The sequence below is a fragment of the Thermobia domestica genome, chromosome 3 (genome assembly GCF_964235325.1).
Source record: "Thermobia domestica chromosome 3, izTheDome1.hap1.1, whole genome shotgun sequence".
Taxonomy (NCBI): Eukaryota; Metazoa; Arthropoda; class Insecta; order Zygentoma; family Lepismatidae; genus Thermobia; species Thermobia domestica.
Window position 1 is genome coordinate 63,615,393 of NC_137456.1, and position 23,945 is coordinate 63,639,337.

General features: G+C 36.0%; 1 protein-coding gene across 2 annotated transcripts in view; it reads right to left on the reverse strand.

Annotated features, from left to right (window-relative positions):
• Positions 1 to 29: 29 nt before the first annotated feature.
• stas (Transmembrane protein stas) overlaps positions 30 to 23,945 on the reverse strand; it is a 35,738-nt gene continuing 11,822 nt past the window's right edge. Inside the window, exons 1-6 of one of the 2 annotated variants that reach the window (XM_081751000.1) lie at positions 21,933 to 22,120; positions 15,573 to 15,705; positions 13,554 to 13,682; positions 7,857 to 8,055; positions 5,375 to 5,513; positions 30 to 778 (exon numbers count right to left, since the gene is read on the reverse strand). In XM_081751000.1, the coding sequence (XP_081607126.1) occupies positions 609 to 778; positions 5,375 to 5,513; positions 7,857 to 8,055; positions 13,554 to 13,682; positions 15,573 to 15,705; positions 21,933 to 22,011 (849 nt within the window). In that variant the 5' untranslated portion in view covers positions 22,012 to 22,120 and the 3' untranslated portion in view covers positions 30 to 608. Of the gene's footprint in view, positions 779 to 5,374; positions 5,514 to 7,856; positions 8,056 to 13,553; positions 13,683 to 15,572; positions 15,706 to 21,932; positions 22,121 to 23,945 lie in introns of those variants that run through there. The other variant, XM_081751001.1, reaches the window with a different exon arrangement.

Here is a 23,945-nt window from a genome sequence, read left to right on the forward strand (position 1 = left end):
ATCGATATACGATTATGTTTTACATAATAATAGTAATAAAGGACTGTACGCTATACTTTGCCACTAAATTGCACTTTAAAAATGAGTTCCGCCCTTTTTAAATTACTGACACTGAAATAAATAACAATGTTACGAACAGTGAGATCCAAGAAACAGTATCCCAATATTAAAAACAGAATAATTACTTTTTTCTTTTCTTACGAGGAAACCTCTATATCTTGACTGAAACCCTCTTAGATAGGAGGGTAGTAACGAGTAACAGAAAACAATAAAACCCGTTAAATAAATTTAACTAAAGAATAAAACAAATGTACAATTTCTTTTGTTATACAACGTAGTCAACATTCATTTGTACGCCAAGATAAATAAATACAATATTATTACATTCGAAATATTTACATCTTAACTTCTCACTGTTTCTTATATTGAAATTTATACCACAATCTGCTCTTTGGTCCGCTAATGTACTTAAATGCGCGCGGAAAAATATAAATTATTCTTGCACTTTATACCGATGCCGGTACAAATAATAACATGTATCCGCGGACAAACAATTTTTCGTGAACACCACAAAATAAAGACAAACAGTTTTCTATTGATTTCTTTTGTCAATCGAATTTCTTTTTCAATTTCTCCTTCAAAAGAACTGGAATGAGGGAAAGAACAGCAAATACTCCCAGCAGAAGAACTGAGTACCATGATATTGCTTCGCTCGACGAAGACAACTGGTGTAACGTGGTGCCAGCCTGAATTGCTACAAATGACGGTGGTGCTACACCTGAAACAACAGAAAAGTAACACTTATTTATTTGCAATAAAATACTCATCGTGAACTCCACTTAGGGATCTGTTTTATTAATTTAATAGCATACGTTTCGATGACTCTTTGTCATTATCTTCAGTGCGTGACTGTTAAGGAATTTTTACATTGGTTCACGAATTCACATAATGGTAAATTTTTCTTATACTTCCTTACCAGCAAAAAAACACAACTGCCAATTTATAACTTCAAATGTTAATGAGTAACTGCTTGAAATGTTAATGAATTTCTGCGTCACACATTGCGTAACTTCCTGTATACGTCCTTGGTAAAATACTGTAATTCTTGAATGAAGAATAAATTTATTTAAATCCTGTGCCCAAACTCTAAACCAGTGATCGCCAAGCCGTCGATCGTGAGCTACTGGTAGCTCGCGACGACATTTTCGGTAGATCGCGTTGCTGACCTTCCTTGTGTCCACTGAGCTGGCAATAAATAAATGTAAAAAGAAGTTGGAAGTTCTGTTACAGAAATTGGTAGTTCTTTTGGTTGGTAGCTCACAATAAGATTTAAAAACGGTACGGTAGCTCAGGGCATTTGTAAGTTTGGAGACCACTGCTCTAAACGGTTATCTGGGCTCGAATTACTGAAATAATAATTCCTCCCTATTTAAATTCTTCAATCTTCAAATTTCGTTTAATTTCTCATTCTTGTAAAAATTCACGTTTACGTTAACTTCAACTGTAATATCAACTATTAAACCTGTACATAATTAAGATTCTTCTGTACAAGAACGTATTGATATTCTAATTTTTTTTTCCCGTAAAATTAAAGTTTCCAAAAACAAAAACTGATCAATTTTAAACTGGTTCCTTCATTCCCTGATCTTAAAAAGACTTTTCTTCTTTCTCAAAGAAACGAGAGATCAACGGTAGTTTTTCAAAAGAGCAATGGAGAATCAGAGTGTCTTGATGAAATCTTATATTTCTAAAATTCCTTTTTAATAAGAACTAAAAAAAAAAAAAAAAAAAAAAATACTATTATGTGAGTCCATGAACCAATGTAAACATTTGAAACTAATTACAAAATAAAATGAATGTCCTCAAAATTAGTTCATAATAAAGATCACTATAACAAACGTTGCCACCATTTGATATGCTTAAGTAGGGCACATTTATCGAACATGTACAAATCGCCGATTTCTCATACCTGATATTTTGTACATGGAAGAATGTCTTAAGAATAACAGAAAGAAATTCGTATATTCATGAATGAAAATTGCAATGAAAAATTTAACCCAGAAACACAGAAAGTAGTAAACTTGTAACATCACTGGAACAGAAGTTGTGAATCATTGAATCAGTACGAATAGAGATTTCACTGCTGTCAACAAAAAACTTAGTGACAGAACCATATCAATTTCTCGATAGTCACAGGTACATATCGCAGGTCCAATTTTACAAATATCACTAAGAATTTCTGTTGCATACTTTATTAATTGTTTTGGATAATTTGACGTTCCGCCATATAATACATCCTCCTTAGGTATATTGAAAACTTTCTTAAAATTCGTGGGACAACCCTAACCAACACCATCTTAATCATATTGCAGTTTGAATCGATCGTAATATGCTGAGCTCAGGAACAGAAGTTACTGTGAACTAATTAAAAAGAGAACTCCAAGTGGTTGTGATTTTTTGCAAGGATTTTTTGAACGTATAAAAAACAAAGGATGTGGGACTGTTAAAATATGCAGAGTCTTCATTGAAATACAATTAAAAAGCAATAAAGGTTTGAGTAATATACTGGGTCTCTCAACACCAAGATTATATGAAACGAGAACCTATTCCTTAATGTGGGATCCGAACCACATGAGCTCCCACCCGTTATTGTAATACGAAATGTTTTAGTGATACAATTATTGTTAATGAAACTGGCCAAATGTCCAATTTAAATTGAGTTACTATGTAAAATTATATCGTCGCTGCGCCTTCAAAAACTACTATGTGTAAAATTCAAAATTTTAAAGAGAAAAAAATGAATGCATTGTTTGTTAGGAAGCAGGAAGAAAATAAGATACGTGCTGCTGTAGCACACATATTATTGTTGCATCAATTTTAACATAAAATTAGTTATGTGTCTTTGAAAGCAGTCAGCCAAAAATGATAGGAGCAATTTGACTGCATCATTACAAGGCGGGTTTTGTTTTGTGACATAATCATCCTTAAATCAATGATATCACGTGTCTTTGTAGGATAGGCTCTATACCAAACTATTCGTGTATCTGTAAAAATCACATTTTGAACAAAACTTGTACACAGTGGATTTTTGAAGACGCAGTGACCATATGTGTGTTTGTTGTATGTAAATTGCGAATATCAACCCCCCCCCCCCCATTATTCTCTAAAAATCCTATTTTCTCTCTCCCGTCTCTAAAAAATCTAGCAACTCTAATTTGAGCAATGTTTTATTAATTAAGTCTCATACATTTCGATAACTTTGTGCTATTAAATCGGTATGTGACTTAGAACATTTGAACCTCATCCGTGGGAACCGTTGCGATAATATATTGTCATAGACTTTGCTTATACATCATGATAATGCTCTAGCCAATATATATATATATATATACAAACGAAATTAATAAAAAATTCTATGAAATGAGGGTTTCATTGCTACTTTTTACGCCTGGGTTCTAGACCCATGGGCGGGGCTTCGTGAGAGAAGCGGGAAGAGCTACATGCCATTGGGTAAGATGGCGGCTTGAGACTCAGACCTGCTTGGCAGAATATCCCATTTTTGGGGAGTGATTTTTCTTTTAATTTTCTCTTTTTCAACTTATATGTATACCATCATGTATGTAAAATTAAACTTAGAAACATATATAAAGAAATATGTAATAAACTAGATCGTGTGTAGAATTTCTTCAATATTTTCCTTGGGGTTTATTATGTGTATAGTCTGCCTATAGTAGGTTTCATATTATGTTATGTTATATATATTATATTATATGTCATATTATATTATATTTAAAATAAACTGCTGAAGTATATTGGTTTTAATGTAATTCCTAATATTGTGGTTTATTGAGTTTGTTTGTCGTGAGGTTGGAACAAAACTTCGTTTTGTTTGAATCACATCACAATTTGCATGGTAACAGCGTTTGTGTGCGGATAGCTTTGTATTCATTCAGGATGTTATTGGCGAAGCTGTCAATGCACGGGCGCTAGACGGATTCCAAAGTCGATTCCTTGGCCATCCGTAGTACTCATAATATAATGCTGAGAGACAAATACGTTTAAACCAAATTATTGCTGAACATATGGTTGGGGTGTCGATTAGATAGGAAATAAAAATACAAGTTTTTGCTTTTTTTTTTTGTTTGGGGGGTGGGGTTAGGGGGTCAATACTAAATTACATTGTTGGGTTGCGTTGTTAACAGTGTGTGAGAAATTAATTGCTCTGTTTCTTCTTTTCACACTAACTTATTTTTAAAATGTCCATGACAATCATTTTTTTTTCATTAAAAAAACTAGAGTCTGTTGTAGGGGGAAATAAAATAACGTAAAACGTAACAAAAAATGTAAAACTTATGGAAAAAACGCAAGATCTTGCAATCCTAGCTAAAACAGAGTTTAAGGGTAGTATTTCATTATTAAATATGCATTCTATCAGTTCATTTAATATATATATATATATATATATATATATATATATATATATATATATATATATAATTTACCAGCATCAAGTGCCTCTCTTAGTCTCCTGAAACGTGAAAAAATAACATCTCACTAATTTTTGGAGTAGCTGTTGTTTAGCTTTGAAGTCTTGGAGCACTAACATTTACTTACGGGTACTATATGATAATACTGATAAAATAGAATTTCTTAAAATGAATACGACTAGAATTGGATAATCTGGCTGGATTTTTACATGTCACGAATTTACGAATGATCCGATTAGTCTTATCTATTTTATAAAATTTTATATCTGGAGCTAGTTTGATACGTAGGGTTTCAAATTTTAGCAGGATTTCCTTGGCTTGAAACCAATCTGAATGTTTACTTGGAGTATAGCTAAGTTGTGGACCACTGAAGAAGATATCAGGATATGCTAAATTGATTTAATACTAACTTGCTGAAACGAATATTACGGTAAGAAATTCTACTCATCAGTAAGTTATTAATTCTAAGTTGCATCGTACGGTTTTGCGATATATTAACTTTTTGTATCGAGATATTGCCCTTTCATTTCATTATTTTCATATAAATTACTTAATAATTAATCACCAGTTAACCATGTCGCTTGAAGTTTAGACAGTGGTCGAACATCATTCCTGCAATTACTAGATCGAAATCGAATTTCTCTCAAGATTAGCAACATTTTAAATACACACTAGAAACGTTTATATCAAGTTTGTGACACATTGTATATTTCACTTGGAAACGATACTTTCGCAGTTAGCAAGGAGTGGGGAGAAAAAGTATTTAAAAAAAAAATCACATTTAAAACGTAATCTCAATTCCATTCATGATGTAAGTGCTGCAAGTTACTTACTACACACGCACACTATTATCATTCAAATTTCGTTAGATGCAAACTACTACTTACCTATGAATGTACCTAACCAAAATGGAAACAACGGAACATCTATCACAGGTGCTGTAATATTTATAAACCAGTTTGGAAGAAAAGGAGTTATTCTGAGAAATATCATGTAATGTAACAGGTTTCCTCGGTGCCTGTCCACCTGAAATATTAAGAAAATGCATTATCTAAAATTGTTCTTCGACAAACTATAACGAGGCGTGGAAACACTGGCAACTGAAGAAAGAAAGGAAAAAAAAAAAAAAAAGTCAATGAACAACATAAAGGAAAGAACAAGAAACATTCAAAAACTCCATAGCTATAGCGCTGCTTCGTAGTAACTGTTTCATTCGGTAACGTAGTAAACATTCATACGGTTTGAAAATTCTTCGATCAGTTAAATTATCGAAGTTGAACGTACGATTAATGTTTAACTGTAGATTTAAGATTATAACAGCATCTTCACAAAATGCCTGTTAGAAGAAAGCAAGATTTCCACAAATTAGTACAAAATTATAATTCTTTATAAAAATCTTAGTTTTCTCAGAAATAAGACCTTTAAAAGACGATTCCAGTGCTAGGAAGTTACATTATCAAATTAATATTTTTTTATCTCATCATTATTTACTGTGCACACAAAATAGTGCAAGGTAAAATTTTAAGCAGTAAGATAAGTTGCATGTGAATTACTCACATCTACTTCTTGAGGAAGATCTCAGGGAACACCGAAACACCACAGTTAAAAGTGCGTTAAATATTAGATAAAAGAGTACGTTTACAAATTACGTATTATTAGTTACTTTAACAAAAGAAATACATAAACTCGTACGTAAAAATTCGTTCTTTATTAGATTTTTACTTTTCTGTCCAAGACTGACCTTTAATTGCTATTTAAACGGTATTCATTATGTTTGTGTTATGTCCAATGATTTAGAAATTTGCATGGGGTCCCTGGTTCGATCCCAGTTTGCACCAAGTGAATTCTGTGGTGGACATACATCGTGTGCGTGAGTTTTCGCGGAGTTCTCCCGTTTCCTCCTACTTCATTCATTCCACCATTGTATTCATTTCTCATCATCACTGTCTCCTTTAGCCTAACCGGTATAACGTGGGACTTCATTTCATTTCAAACACTTAAAAAAATCGATTGTGCATAGCTCAGGAACCCACAGCTTGCACAACGTAATATTTCACACGCTAATAAACAGATGAGGGTCTACCACCATCCAAGTTTGACCCCAATCGGATAAGTTCGGTATATGAGTTCTTGCTTTGGAATACATGACACAAAATTTGACCGACCATAACTCGGGAACCAAAACCATACACACCATATTATTTCACACGATTATAAGCAGGTCATGGTCTAAAATCAAGCCAACTTTGACCTCGATCAGATGATTTACATATATAGAGAGAGCTCCCTCATACCTATATGGTTAGCATCCGCGACTTTATCACGGGAGATCCAGGTTAGATTCCCGACGGGAGTTCAAGTGGTTCGAATTCCACGTTAAGCTGAAGGTCCACGTCTCACATAACATCGCTGCTGAAAGGGACTGAATACATAGTTTTTGTTTTCGAAGTTACGACGCAAAATTTAACTACCTGTAACTCTGGAACTGTAATCCTGCACAACACAATATTTCACACGCTTATGTAATAGGTGAAGTTCTATCACCACGCCAAGTTTGATCGCAATTGGATGAGTCTGATGTATGAGTTTTTGCTTTCGAAAATATGATGCAAAATTCGACCGCTCATAACTCGGGAACCGTAAGCCTCCAAAACATATTTTATAGGCTTATATAACTAGTTATGGCTATCATGGCGAATTTGATCCCGATCGATCATTTACACTTTTATTTTACTTTAAAATGACGCAAAATTTGACCGTGCATAACTCTAGCACTTCAGTCCCAACTTAGTGCAAAAATAGTATACAAAAAGCTAAGCATATTTCAATGAAACACCTACAGTTCGAAAGGAGTGGTTAAATCTCGTTGGGTTGGCGACATACGTCCCTAGTGCGCAGTGATATCTCCCGCCAACCAAGAGTTAACTCGTCAATTCCCGTTAAAGTTCAAGATACGAGAAGACAGATTATCGACTTAATGTGTGCCATGCGTTCGGAGGAGGCTTCATTGGACGTTTGTGAACTGAGAACTTGATGTAATTATACTTATTTTGCATTTTGTAACAAACTTGTATTGATTTTTAAAGTCAATACATACATTTAAAATCGGATGACACTTGTGTATGTACGTATATGAACTTGAACATTCCGTCTTTCGAACTGAAGGCGTTTCACTCATATTCGATTACCCGTTTTCAAGCTATAATACTTTAAAAACGGATGAAAACTTTTCGAGACACTCTGTATTTTAAACTTCAGACACAAATGCACGAACTTTTATATATTTCTTTCAGAAAATACCTAATTTGTCGATCAGTTATGACACTGACATTCCTCTGTAATTCAAACAATAGAAATAATCATACTTACGATATTTGCCCACTGTATGGCTTTGTCTGGGAAATATTTGTAAACCAAACGCCGTCCAACTAGATATGACAACAAATAGCAAAATGATGCTCCTGTAGCTGAACAAAAGCACACCAAAATTAGTGCCACAGGGAATGGAAACAAAAACCCTGATAATATAGATAATGATATTGACCCTGGAATGGCAAAAGTTTGCAAGCTAAATTGCTGTTAAGGAAAATTAATAATAAAATGAAGCACAAGTGAATTATACAGAAAATTAAGTCGGGTACAAGTGGTCAGGATTGGGAACTCAAATGGAGTACCACTGTATTATTACCTATTGGGTTCCGTGTGTTTGTCATTCCTATAGACTATTACGTATTGAACTTTCCACTGCGGTAACAGGAAAGAAATCTTCTATTATTTTTCTGACACGCCACGCAGAGTCCAAACGGTGCGAAAGAAAAATGTGTTTCCAAGGAGTCGAAAACCATAGAAATCATGGGACTAGTACGGAATGACTTGTCTGAGATGTGCTGAATGAGATAGCTTAGATATTTCGGTAGTAGCTTCCAGTTTCTCAAAGAAGGAAATTTAGACCAGCCATTTTTACACGGTGGGCCGCGGCGGTACCACTGAGGTGTCAGAGGAAAGTTAACGCTTTATGGAAAAGTTTATTATCTATACTTCTTGAAACGGTAACAATAACAGTTTTTTTCGTAATTTGACAGGCAGTTGCAGTTCCGTAGTTACCTATGAATTTATATATATATTTTATGTGATCAAAAGTATCCGGACACCTGGCTGAAAATGACTTACAAGTTCGTGGCGCCCTCCATCGGTACTGCTGGAATTCAATATGGTGTTGGGCAACCCTTAGCCTTGATGACAGCTTCCACTCTCGCAGGCATACTTTCAATTAGGTGCTGGAAGGATTTTTGGGGAATGGCAGCCCATTCTTCACGGAGTGCTGAACTGAGGAGAGGTATCGATGTACGTCGGTGAGGCCTGGCACGAAGTCGGCGTTCCAAAACATCCCAAAGGTATTCTATAGGATTCAAGTCACGACTCTGTGCAGGCCAGTCCATTAAGGGATATCATGGCCGTGTAACCACTCCACCACAGGCCGTGCAGTATGAACAGGTGCTCGATCGTGTTGAAAGATGCAATCGCCATTCCCGAATTGCTCTTAAACAGTGGGAAGGTGCTTAAAACATCAATGTAGGCCTACGCTGTGAGAGTGCCACGCAAAACAACAAGGGGTGCAAGCCCCCTCCAAGAAAAGCACGACCACACCATAACACCACCACCTCCGAATTTCACTGTTGGCACTACACACGCTGACAGATGACGTTCACCGGGCATTCGCCATACCCACACCCTGCCATCGGATCGCCATATTGTGTACCATGATTCGCCACTCCACACAACGTTTTTCCACTGTTCAATCGTCCAATGTTTACGCTCCTTACACCAGGCGAGGCTTCGTTTGGCGTGATGTGTGGCTTATCAGCAGCCGCTAGACCATGAAATCCAAGTTTTCTCACCTCACGTCTGTCATAGTACTTGGAGTGGATCCTGATGCAGTTTGGAATTCCTGTGTGATGGTCTAGATAGATGTCTGCCTATTACACTTTACGACCCTCTTCAACTGTCGGCGGTCTCTGTCATTCAACGGACGAGGTCGGCCTGTACGCTTTTGTGCTGTTCGTGTCACTTCACGTTTCCACTTCACTATCACATCAGAGACAGTGGACCTAGGGATCTCGCGTACAGACTTCTGGCACAAGTGACACCCAATCACCTGACCACGTTCGAAGTCCGTGACTTTCGCGGAGCGCTCCATTCTGCTTTCTCACGATGTCTAATAACTACTGAGGTAGCTGATGAGTACCTGACAGCAGGTGGCAGCACAATGCACCTAATATGAAAAACGTATGTTTTTGGGGGTGTTCGAATAATTTTGATCACTATATATATATATATATATATATATATATATATAGAGAGAGAGAGAGAGAGAGAGAGATGTGCTGTGCGATTTAAATTACACAGTTAGTGTGCCGAAAGCTTAAAAAAAAAAAAAAAAAACTGGCTAAGAAGTATCCAATGAAGTCTTGTCTTGGTATACGCAGGTCGAATTATTGTCATTTCCGTACAAATGTGGTGGCTCTTCCTCCCTTAAGATTCTGTTACGAGTAGTTGTTGATTCTGTAAAGTTGATTTTTCCTTCTGCTTTAATCTCGTGAATCCCTCAAGTTACGGCGATAAAACTCAGGAAATAAATTAAATTGCCAAGAGTCCTAGCATTTCCAAAGTTCCGGTTTTAAGGAGGGAGGGGGGACAATTTACATAACTGTTTTCGTCACACTGAAATCGATGTTTATCTTCCGATAGCCTTGAAACTTTTCCATAATAAAGCTTGTTCTAATGAATAAACTCACTGTGTCCTTTTCGATTTGCTGATGCTTATGTGATTACCAGATATTTTCTGCAATCAGAAAATAAAAGCATCCACCATTGTAACAAATTTCCACTTTTCTCGTGGCACATAATGTTCACAGCCTTCTATGGCTGGTTTTTCGCTCATGCCAATGGTTATCACTAAGGTAATCGCCGTGAAATTTTGAACATCTTTAGATGAAATTTTGAACTGACGACGTCGGGAATGGTTCACGGTCTTCTGATTCTAAGACATGTCATGTCGGACAATGACATGTGCAGTAGATGATTTTCTTGAAAGGTCATTTTGCGAAGCTTCTGTCGTGTACCATACCATCCACAACTTCGGAAGATGGTGACGTGAAAAAACCCTTGAGCGACGCACCAATGGCTTCTTCCGAGTGATGCTACTCTTGACAGCGGTTAGACTTAAGATTCATTCATCGCTTCTGCGCTACTTCTGAATCTGGAATGGAAACCTTCTGGATAAACACTTCCAAAATTGGGGCGGATTTTCTGGGAACATATCCTAAGAAATCAACAAATTATTGCTAAGAGGATAATACCTCGTAGAAGTAAGCTTACCCTGGCTTGAATAGTCTACTCTGCGAACAGATAAATTGGTCACTTATATACAACTCAACCTTCTGTATATTGGGAAAATCGAAATTACGATTAAAGTAAACAGTGGAATAATATAATATAAATAGTGGGTTAACACAAATCGAAATTTAATTATGTTACCCGTTTACTCACAATAATATCAGCAGGCATCGGTGTAACTAGTATATTTTTCTAGGGAAGGAAGGAGGTATGGCCCCTTACTTCTAAAAACCGAAAGGAACTTTCTATGATCTAACAGTATTGTAGGAGGAATCTGGCCCCCTTTAGTTACACCTATATCAGCAGGCTCGAAAAATTCAAGATACCAAGTCGTCGTCATGGCAACTGCATTCAACGACTTCAGCACTTAGCTTTCTTTGAAGTTTATTATTCCTAATATATATATTTGAGTTGTTTCGACCTTTACCTGCTTGGATTTTTTTTTTTTTTTTTTTAATAACAAATAAATAAAAATAAAGTAAATTCAACCTAAAGTTCAAAGTTGCCAATTAACTTTGAATCTTAATATGAACGGCCCATCATTATGGAATTTAAATTCACCCAGAATACCATAGAATTGGCATTTTGGCACCCAGAATACCATAGTGCTCAAATTACAAGATATGTACTTGGACATAAAACACACTGCTGGTTTACTTATACTAACTTTAATTGGTGTTATCTTGAGAGACAGCCTGTAGACTGAGACTTTTTATATCAGCAACTATGGCCAAAACATGTGGGCTTGTGTATCAAATTGAATCGTATTATTGGCGCCTTGGTCAGAAGAAAATGTTTCGAGCTAAGAACCGGGTTTCTGAGCTAAGATAGGTTTATATTGTGGAAATCTTTATAATTTCGCATCCATCCAAGCAAACAAAAAACTAGATCGAGGTTGTGGAGTGAACAGAGTAAAACAAATTAAGTGCATTGCTGCTATGTAATACTTTATAATTATCTAATGTGACAAAGTTTCCCTTAGTGGCCAAGTGACTAATGCGCGTGCTTTGTGTGTAGTCCCGAGTTCGATCTCCAGTTGAAGTGTATATCCGACTCGTGGTTCTGATCCCAGTTACACTGAATCAACAATTATTTGGGCGTACATTTTATTCCAGTCGCCCTTGTTTTATTTGAAAAGTGAATTTATGACGCCGCTGTAAAATGATTACAATTGTACTTCTTTCTATTGGTGATTTTGAAATATGTAGATTGAACTTTACAATTTTGTGTGTTTGGCCAATTCTATATTTTGATAGACTTAACTTGTTTATACTGTCTTTTGTGGAACTTCAGTTCAATAGTTTAACTTCCCAAGCTGTTTACATACGGATGCTATAGGGTACATATTGAATGTAATATTCTCACCTTGTGTATTAATCTGGTGAGTCTTAAGCAATTTCAACGTGCTCATCGTTACGTTTTCATCATAACTGCTTAAAAACTTATTAAAATAGACTTACTGCTAGGACCTCCTTTCATGCGGAACTACCCAGAAGCGGATTAAGGGCGGAGCCAATGGAGCCCAGGCTCCAGGGCCCCAAATCCCTCAGTTTAATACTAAAATATAGTAATCAACTTATTTTATATTACAGGCTTCAGACCCATGCTATTTTTTTCCGCTCGCGGTATCGCTAGAGTTAAGTCTTCTTCCACCAGAGTCTTCGCGATACTTGTTTTCTGAGGGAGTGAGCTATTTTGGGCCTCTATTACAAACCAAATCATTAGCTTGTGGCGCCAATTGCTTTGAGATGTCTCTGTCATTAGTTAGATCAAATCCAGGTTTTCCAAATCTCCTTAACAATAAAACGTTCCTATTCAAATGAATTTGGGCTCTGAGCTATAGCATAGTTCTCGGTGTTTTGATAAGCCTATGAGACTATGGAAGGCAGCAAAGAAAATTTATGCGCCGAAATTATTCGTAACATAGGGCCCCCTTGAAATAGTTGACTCCAGGGCCCCAAAAGCCTTAATCCGCTCCTGGAACTATCCTAGAAAAATTATTGAAAGATTCATCGTCTGAAAATTAGTTATTGTTGAAGATAATACAGAAATTTCAGAAAGAAAGAAAAAAAAAATGTGATCACTTGCTACATTCAGTTATCTTTATTTGAAAAAAAAAATGACGCGGTGCTTTAATATTAATACTTATTTTTTGAGAAAGGAATAACGGATGTCCAGAAAATCGAAGGATACTTTCTCTTCACCATTACAATACCTTTTTGAGAAAGCATCACTATATTCACTTTTTATATATCACTGAAACGTCTTGCGTGAAGGTATTTTCATTATTATATGTGAAAATACAGTAGTCTCTTGTTGCTCCTCATTATATGCAAGGAAAGGTGGTTCAAGCGTACAAAGTGATCATAGTTTTCTGGCATATTCGGTGCTATGTACAACCACAACTAATTTTCCTACGATTAACATTTAATTTTTCTATGATAGCTCCACCTACATAAATACAATGGACCCAGGTCCATTGTATTTATTCTAGTTTAACGAATTTTTAGAAATATACGCTGCGACAGACTGGATACATAAAGTAAAAGTATTATATTTTTAAGTTCTTCTTACAGCTAATTTAAATACAATAATTATAAATTTAAATATCTGTTAACATAAAAATATTAAGAAAGCAAGAAACAACATCCATGTTTAACAAAAGGATACAATATGTAGCTAAGGAAAACTCCACTAAGAACTTCAAAAAAGTACTTGTCCTTGTAACGAGAAAGAACTCGTCCAAGACTTTTTGCATCGTCTATGTCACGTGGAACTTTGATGTGTTGTTTTTCATCCCTGAAAGAACAGACAGAGTACAATGTTACACAAGAAAAGCTTTGTATTTCATGTCCTATGACTAATCAAGTGAATAAGTACAGAACACTATTATAACTTATTCAATAACGGATAAAATAAGACTCTCAAACAGAATACGAATAAAAATTGTAAATATATGTATTTAGACTATACAATCTAATCACGCATGTAATCAAAGGTGGAATTAAGCCTCAGTTAGTCCTTGGATTGATCTAGAAATACACTAGTACTTACCCTAGGTCATAGACATAACATTTTCTACAGATGGGTAGTAATAATTCTAATACCACAGCTTTAGCACTGGATACGATATACAGAGCGATCAAAAAGTCCTCGAACTCGAACTTGAAGAAATTCTACAAGTGAAACAGTGCAAAAGTGATACTGTCGCTCTCAGTGTTCCTCTGGGAAGTTGCTGAAAGTGTCTACTTCGTTGTAGGATACACAACTGCTCACGACGGCACGTTTCGTGCAACGTGATGTAGAGTAGGTATACCAATTGCTGTTATGCACTGGGAGATGTTTTTCAGTGTATCAAAATCTTTGGGGTTATTTCCGTTGAGTTGATTTTAATTTAACGTCCCTTGCAGCAGCGAGGCTATGAGACGGGACCTACTGATTAACGTGGAATCCGAACTACATGAGCTCCCGCCAGAAATCGAACCCGGTTCTCCCCACGCATTATTTTCGTATCGTACTGCTAGCATGCATATTATATATATATTAGATAAGGAAAATAAATTCACTTCTCATTGAGGAAATTAAGCGCTCAGTCTTCACTAATTTTAAATGCAATCAGCGGAGATTGTGGGAAAGTCTAAAGTAAAATACTCATCATATTGTATTAAAACTGCATAATTTTTATGAAAGCATACACCGAAATTCATTCCAATCGAATAATTTTTATGAGTTATCGCGAAACAGACTCAAACACAAATATTGGTCGAATCAAATTGTAAAAGCTCGTTTCACTAAATGTGTTGGTTAAGGTGACAAAATAGGCTAATAGAAACATAATGTCTTGTCGAGGGCATCCTTGCATTTATGAACAGTTCTGAACAGCCACAATCGCTGGTAAAAAAAAAAAAGAAGTTTCATTCCATTTTGCTACCCGTCAAAGGACCGGCAGCTGTGAGGATAGATTCTAACCGTATTCTGGGAGAGCACAAAGATAACTTGAAACTCCAATCTTTCTTTACAAAGTTTACTCTTCCTTGTTCCTATTGCTCAGCAGATATGCACTTCTGTGTTAGCCTCTCTATTTTCTTCACAGTTTCGAAGCGATGGCTACACTTTCCTTTTTTCTCACTAGAGGCGCTAGTGATGATAATTTTCAAAAACAGCATTTGGTTGCCAAAAGGCGTACTACGTTCCCCAAGGAAAAGACAGCATTCAGAATAACTTAAAGAATAAAAGTTCACTAAAGTGTCTAGCACACTTGTGGTAAAAAGTAATCTAGAGCCAAGAATTGGCTATAATTTCTTCGAAATTCCCTGACTTTTTCCAGTTTGTGGGTACTACAGTTTGATAAATTCCTGGTATAAACAAATCCCTGTGATTTATTCTTCTCCAATTAATACTTTATTTGTTATGACTATCTAGTGTAATAGTTGTGCTGTTATTCCAAGGAAATATTTCTTAATGATAAGAGCAAATTTCTTAATAATACTTATACTTACGTGGGACTTGACGAACAAATCAGTCACAAGGCTGTTAAAGAGTAGCAACCACAACAAGGAGAGACAAACTTCACATTGTTGTATACAGTATAAGGTATCCTCAATTATTTATTTATTAGCTGCTTAAAATAAATCTACACCCATTTAAATGTATTTTTAAAAAAATGAAAAAAACAAATGAAAAACTTACTCTTCAAGTTCTGGGAACTTCGTATAAACATAACACAAAGCAAGAATGGAGACTACGAATATCGTCAAAACTATGCTGAATGCTCTTCTGGTGCTACCTGTCTTTGGTCTATTATCATCAGTTGTCAGATTATCTGTGTGAGAAATAGACATAATAATATAATTAATAAAGAACAATACAGATGGAAAAATAGTCACTGCCTTGTGTAATTCTAGATGCAGTCTACCCTACAGTTTCCTATTGGACATAAGTTATTTACTTTAATTTCATTTTACTTATATATTTATTTATTTGACAAAAATTGGATTGAGTACAATGCCCACTGAATGCATAAATTATTTGTTGAGTCCTTATGCAATACTCAGGTTATGAAGGACACGCCGGGCCGCGATGACTCATTGCTAGAGCGCTCATGTGAGGCGTGTGGGGTGCCTGGTTCGATCTTCGCTTCCGCTAAGCGGGTTTTGTGGTGAACAAACACCGTGTACGTGGGTTTTCTAAGGGTTCTTCTGTTTCTTTCCACTTCCTTCATTCACTATGTTGTTAATTATCATCATCACAGTCTCCCTTAGCCTCGGTGTAAAATAGTGGGATGTTAAACTTTAAAAATAATAATAATAATAATAATAATAACGTGGGCTCCAAACCATGGCCGGGCCTTCAATTCGGTGCAGTCTGCTGGGACACAGACTATCATATAAAATCAATTCTCGCAACACAGACTGTTCCCCACCACACACTCGCCTTCAAGACAGTTGGATTACAAGACCACGCAACAGGTTCAGGCTAGAAATTTGTAATACAATTTGTCGAAAAGGAACGAATTACATAGACGACAATCACCAGCCAAAACATTATGATCTCCCGTTACTTTTTGAATGAGATCGTGTTGAGCTGGCTAAGAGGCACGGGGCACAGAAGAACCGTCCGCCAGACGGTGACATGGATCTCACTTGATCAATCAGTGTGATCTTTGTGTGTAGAATGGGGAAGACCTACGATATATCAAAATTCGATTGGGGAAAGACGGTTAGGAACGAGCATCTTGGAAACAACAAGACCTGTTGGTGCTCTGCCAGGGTTTAGTGTCTTCCAAAGGTGGAAAAAGGACGGTGAACAAGCATCAAACCACAAGAAGTGAGGAGGTCACATCTCATTAAAAATGTCGAAGTTGCTACAGCAGGATACGGCGAAAACTGTGGCACACAGCAAACTTTAACAGTGGACAAAACATGTGTCTGAGCATACAGTTCATCATATTCTGTTAGATATGGACCTCCGCAGCCGACGTCTCACACATGTACCACTATTAACCACACGGCAACGTCCATTACGACTGAAATGGGTATGCTCATCCTTACTGGACAACGTTGTATGGTCCAAGCAATCAAGATACTGCCTCCAACACATTGATGACCAAGTCAAAATTCGTCGTCTCTACGAGAACAGCCGACACAGACGTGCAGAGTTGGAGACGACAGGGCAGTTGTGGCTCCATTATAATTTGGGGAACCTTCACATGATCACCTGCGTGTCTGGTAGTGTGTGTGAAGGGCACCATGACGACTCCTAACAATCGACAGTTAATTCCTAATCTTGTATACTCATTCATATGGGCCATTTCAGCTTACAATGACATCTCTCAGTGAGATAATGCTCCTTGTTACAAGGTCAACGTTGTGCTGCAGCAGTTCGAGGAGCACAATGATGAATTTTGCTGTAATGGTCCCTACTCATCAATTATTAAACAAGTTAAACACTTTTGGATGTCATGGAACGTTTACATGAATTAAGTGACGTGTGTGTGCAGATGTGGTGCGCCATGCCTCCAGCCACCTACCAATGCCTCATTGGCTCCATGCCAAACCACACTGCTGCTATCCTGCGAGCTCAAGTTGGACATACTAGATATAGTTAGGTGAGCATAATGTTTTGCATGGTCAGTGTATCAAATGCATCACATAAATTAACCATCGTGTCTTGCAGGTAATATCTATTCTCTGCCAGGTGTTCTTACATTAACGTTTGTCTATCCACTAGATGCACCGGACTTAAATATGGCGTGGTTTAGATTCGATGCAAATATTAGTTACTTTTAGTTTCTTTGATCAAAGCCTGGTAATTATGCTAAACAAAAGTTATCCAAAGATAATACTGGAGAAAGACTGACATATTCATTTGTATTTAAATTTTATTAAGATTCGGAAAAATGAATGCAGAAAATGTCTGAATTTTATACAGATGCAAGGGCTCGGAAAAAACTCGGCTTTTCTGGGAAAAAAATCTCGGTTTTTTCTACTTCCCTTTTTTGCTTGGGAAATTTTGGGCTTTTTCCAAAATTGTGCTTTAAATTGATAAAGCAGACTTTGTTTCGTTTTTCTACAACACAAAGCTCATTTAATTAGTGGTTGATGCAGATAATAATATAAAACCTCTAAAACAAACCATGAGTTTTGAAAATATATATTTTTTTAATTCTTAACATATTTACATTATGAATTCCAAAAGATTAACCAATATATACAGGGTGTTTCAAAACAACGCCGACAACGCTGATTCCTGACACCAAGCTAAGACAAAAAGTATAGACAAACCTGGGTCCACAAATGCTTCCTTTCGGATTTATAGGCTTCCGAAAACTTGAAAAAATGAAATTTAAAGGTCTATAGCTCCAAAACTATGGGACCTACCGCAGTCGGGTCAAGACTTCACTTAGAAACTAGTATGTGCACTATTCAAAAATACATGTTTCAGAATCTTAAGGTACTCACGCAACAATTTTTATAGAGTCAGTTTGGCTACGGGCATATAATTTGAAGTACTCACCAACTACCTTTATAAAACTTGTTGCGGAAGTACTGCAGTATCCTGAGATATGGATATTTGGATAGGGCACATATTAGTACCTAAGTGAAGTCTTGACCCGACTACGGTAGGTTTCATAGTATTAGAGCTATGGACGTTTAAAATTAATTTTTTCATGTTTTCTGCAGCCTATAACTCCGAAAGGAAGCATTTGTGCACCCAGGTTGGTCTATACTTTTCATCTTATCTTGATGTCAGGAATCACCTCCCAAACTTTGTCAGTGTTGTTTTGAAACACCCTGTATAATAATTTTTTAACCTCTTATCTACAAAAGTGAGTAGTAATATATATATATACACAAAGAACTAGCAAAATTGTATGTAGTATTTTTACTTCAAAATATCACACACCCTCTTTTTGAAACAAAATAAAGTAAAACATGAGAGAAATACATTTATATAATACTCTTAAAGGCCGCACATCAAGAGCTTCGTTTCGGGTGGTTCTGTACATTCTTGAAACTTTTCAGTTAAGTTTTAATTGTCATATACATTGTATGAATATTTCGAACAATTTCTCATTGATTGATCACATACGTAATAATCTGTTACCACCTATCAGGTGCTTCGAATTCGCAAAATCGGTAAAGTTCTGAATTCTGTAATGCACTGACTGTTCCTTAAGCTTGTTCAGAATCGGGAAAGTACCGAATTTTCTGTTCATGAATCATATGCGTAACAGACTGTTCATCTGAGCTTGTGGTTTCCTACGCTCTGGAACATATAACCACTATCACGGTTTACCCAGTCCTGAAGGTTTCTGAATTTTTAACAAGATGAACTCAACATATCGTTACGAAAGTTTTTTTCTTTTTCAAAAAAGAAAAGCTATGAAATACATTTAAGAAGAGTGGAAAGAACCAATCTCTTTTCCAATTCACAAGAAGGGAGACAAAACTGATTGTAATAATTATCGAGGCATTTCTCTTAACATTCTATTAACAAGATTGATTCCATACGCAGATGAAATTATTGGAGATTATCAGTGTAGATTTAGGCGAAATCGATCAAATATCGACCAGATATTTACCATTCGACAAATACTCGAAAAGAAATCGGAATCTATTACCCAGTACATCAACTGTTTATTGATTTAGAAAGGCTTACGAGTCGGTTAGGAGGGAAACATTGTACAACATTCTTACAGAATTTGGAATATCGAAAAAGTTAGTTTTATAATTAAAATGTGTTTAAATGAAACCCAGAGTAAAATCCGAGTAGAAAAATGCGAGCTTCCACATTGAGAATAGTCTGAAACAAGCAAAGGCGTTATCGCCATTATAATTCAGCTTTGTTCCGGAGTACGCTATAAGGAAAATCAAAGATAATAACCGAGGCCTAGAGCTGAATGGTATTCACCAGGTTATGGCGTATGCTGATGTAAATCTAATACGAGATGATAGAAGAACAATAGAAAGAAATGCAGAGGCCTTATTAAACGCATGCAGCGACACTGATTTAGAAGTAAATGCAGGGAAAACTAAATACATGGAAATTCACCAGGATCGTAATACGGCAAATAATGAATGCGTTAAAACATCAAATAATAATTTCGACAAAGTAGATACCTTCAAATATCTGGGATCAATATTACCAGACCAAAATCATATCCACGAAGAAATTAAATGTCGACTGAAATCAGAAAATTCGTGTTATTATTCAGTTCAAAATATTTTGTTGTCGCGAATTGTGTCGAGGAATTTAAAGCTTAAAATATATAATAATAATAATCATGCCTGTTGTGCTTTATGGTTGCGAAACATGGTCGCTTACGCTGAGGGAAGAACGCAGACTGAAAATATCTGATAATAAAATCCTGAGACGAATATTCGGACCCAAGAGGATCGGGAATGGGAAATAGCGGACTTCATAACGAGGAACTACATAATTTATACGGTACACCAAACATCGTTAGGGTCATCTAGTCTAGGAGGCTCAGATGGGCAGGTCATGTAGCCAGAAGGGAAGAAGGCAGGAACGCTTTCAAAATGTTAACTGGAAGACCAATCGGAAAACGTCTACTAGGAAAGCGTAGGCGCAGATGGGAGGACAATATTAAGATGGATCTCGCAGAAATAGGAATACAGTGTAGAAACTGGATCGAACTGGGTAAGGATAGAAGTCAATGGAAAGCTTTTGTGAACGCGGTATTGAACCTTCGGATTCCATAGGCCATAGGGTTAAACACAGCTGCACAACAAACATGAGTGAGTGGCTAGCTTTTGCGTTTCTATCGGGAAGTCCGGGATTCAACCCGTCATTCGGCCATTTTGACAAACGTTTTTCGTAATTCCATCTGTGAATGTAGAGATAGTGCGTGTACTGTGAGTCCTGGCCGACTTACTTTCTTATCGTTTGAAAATCGTTATTGCTAATTACCAGCAGTGACGGATTTGCGAAGGGGGTCAGGGTGGGGATGTCTTTCGGATTGAAGCCTGTACCCCAAATTACGGAATTTCTAAACCAAACTAAATATTAGTTATGCCTGTACTCATAAACTTCAAGCTCTCCTCAAATACAAAATTGGGATTTTTTGTAAAATTAAACATTAATAAGAAAAAACCCTCCCAAAATACTTTTCTAAATCCGCCACGGATTATCAGTATAAAATGGTCTTCAAGGTTGTATCCGGAAGATTATTGCTGTATATCCAAACGAAACGAAATATTTGTTATGCCTGTACTCACAAACTTCAAGTTCCTCTCAAATAAAAATTAGGAATCTTTAGAAAAACTAAACATTAATCAGAGAAACACCTCCCAAAATACGTTTCTAAATCCGCTCCTGATTATTTGTATAAATTTGTATTCAGAGTTGTATCCGGAAGATTACTGCTAAATCATTGCACAGCTACAGTATAAAAGAAATGTGCAACTACGCTCTGACGGATATATTGAAAAACGTAAGTTTAACTATGTGCTAGAAGGTAGAGTACTAAGCTTGAAGAAATGAAACACGGATGACTAAAAATGAGATGACCTAGAGAAGAAAAAAGATGTCGGTAACTCAGAAGTTAAAGTTTAATAGCCTCTAAAATTGCCCTCAAATACTACACACTTTGTTTACTTTAATCCATAAAACATGTGCTCCATCCATTATAATGGTGAATTCCAGAGCGAAATATGGCATTTAGGTCATGAAATCTTATTAAACTATAGAGTATACTATAAGAAAGCTATTTAGATAGAAAAATCATGAAAATGAAAAAAGCCAAAATTTCCAAAATTCTCGTTTTTTCCCAAAAAAGCCGGCTTTTTATGTGCAAAAAACCATCGATTCAAAAAAGCCGGCTTTTTTTTGCATCTCTAGAATTTTATAATAATTAGAATAAAAGGAAGAGAAGAAAAAATACACATGAAACTAGGTTATAAGACTAGGCATTTGAAACTCAGTATCTCAAATAGGCCAGTTATTCAGCAGTGTACAACAGCACAAGCCACACAATAAAGAAATTTGAAGGCGTATTTAAAAGCGAGTAAATATATAAAATCTTACCTAATACTGTAGTTCTTTGAAGAAAGAAAAAAAAGATCTTGGTATGATGATGATCTGAGTTAGTGTTTGCATTGAACATAATACTAACACACTTATATTATCATCATCATCTCATGGGCTGATAAAGATTACTTATTACGAAATGACTCATCCTTATGTTTGGAACTAATTAATCTCTAACCACCTCACTGTGAGGAAAAAGAAATAAAAAGCGGAAAGAACACAGACAGAAAAGGCAAGTTACATAAACGACATTGGAGAGAAAGTAATGAAAAAAATTACAAACAAGTAGAGAGTTTGACTATGGGCAGCCTGTTCTCCCCGCTTTTAGCGAATATTGTTATTACTAGGATAATATTTAGATTTATTTATTGCAAGTATTACTTAAGAGCAATAATTTCTGTGTGTGTGTGGAAAGTTCTTTAGAAAGTGTGACTGAACCCTGCAACAAGTTTATATTGATTTCACTTAGTTGTAATTGCGATTTCTGAAAATACTTTGTACTTCTAGCTTTCGGCTTTCCTCTACAGCCTTGTTCACAGAGGATAAAATAGCAGGAAAAATAACAGAAATGCCGGAAAAAATTAAAAAGAACGGACTCACCGGGCAGAGAAATGTAAAAGACACTTTGTCTTAGCTGCTAGTCACACATCAAAGGTTGTGCAACACACTGTGGAATGGTGGGCTCAATTTGTGCATACTTTTGTTCACGTACGGAAGATTGTAAGCTCATGTTGATGTTTTTGTTTGGTACCAGTGTTGCACGTATTTTCTAACTACTGTGTCCTATTCCTTGCTTAATCAATCCTTATCTATCTTAAGGTCTGGATTGTTTAAGAAAATAAGGAACTTTTCGAAAACAAGTCTTGGTTCCAAATAAAAGTTTTGAATCAACAATATTGTATTTTGTTTTTCTAATGTCTCGAAAGGTCTGAAACCAGTCTGCTTTAGCATCTCTGAGACACTCCTTGATCCGTACTTTTAAGTTTCTTCTTGCCACACCTACGTATATAACCCTCCAGACACTGGAATGACAAAACGAAACTTAAGGTATGGATCAAGGAACATCTCAGAAATGCTAAAGCAGAATACCGGGTCTCAGGCATGTTGAGATATTTCAAAGAAAAGCAATATAGTATTGTTGATTCAAACAATCTATTTGGAGCCAAGACTGAAAGAGGAGGACTGGTTTTTGATTATTATTATTATTATTATTATTTTCTTAAACAATCTAAAGCTTAAAGCAACTAATGGAAGATAGTATTCAAAAAGTAACACTGGCACCAAAAATAAAACATCAACATGAGCTGGCAACCTTTCCCTACGTGAACGAAAGAATGAAAAAATTGAGCCCGTGGCTGCCACAGTGTGGTGCTTACTATTTGACGTGTGATTGGCAATCAAGACAAAAGTGTTCTTCGCACTGCTCTACTCTGGTGAGTCAATTCCTTTATATTTTCCCGATGTTTTTGCTGTTTTCCTCCTATTCTCCGTGAACAAAGTTCTAGGCAAGAGCAGAAAGCCAGAAAGTACAAAGCGTTTTTAGGAATCATGATTACAAGTGAGTAAAATGATCGTTGAAATTCCTGAGTGTGTTAGCATATTGTCTTACATTGTTTATCCGTTGTTAGGTTAGATTGTAATGAAACATTAACTGAGTCTACAGGACAGCAAGTTAGTCTTTACTTCAATCGTAATTTCGGTGGATCATAAATCTATATAAGGTTTAATGCTTATTGTCATCAAACTATGTATGTGCATAGTGTGCGTTACATGTTGGTAATTTGTATAAGATAATATTAATAATAAATTGGAGTATATTCTTATGACAATGTTGTGGTTTTGGTTATGGGAACTTGGTTATAGCTATACACTACTGACAATACTTCATAACTATCCCATAATTATATTTACGAATATACGAATATAATTGAACTGGTGAGAGGAAAAACAGTGCAAGTTCAAATAATAATTATTCTTAATGTTAAAAATAATTGCTGAATGCACCGAAAA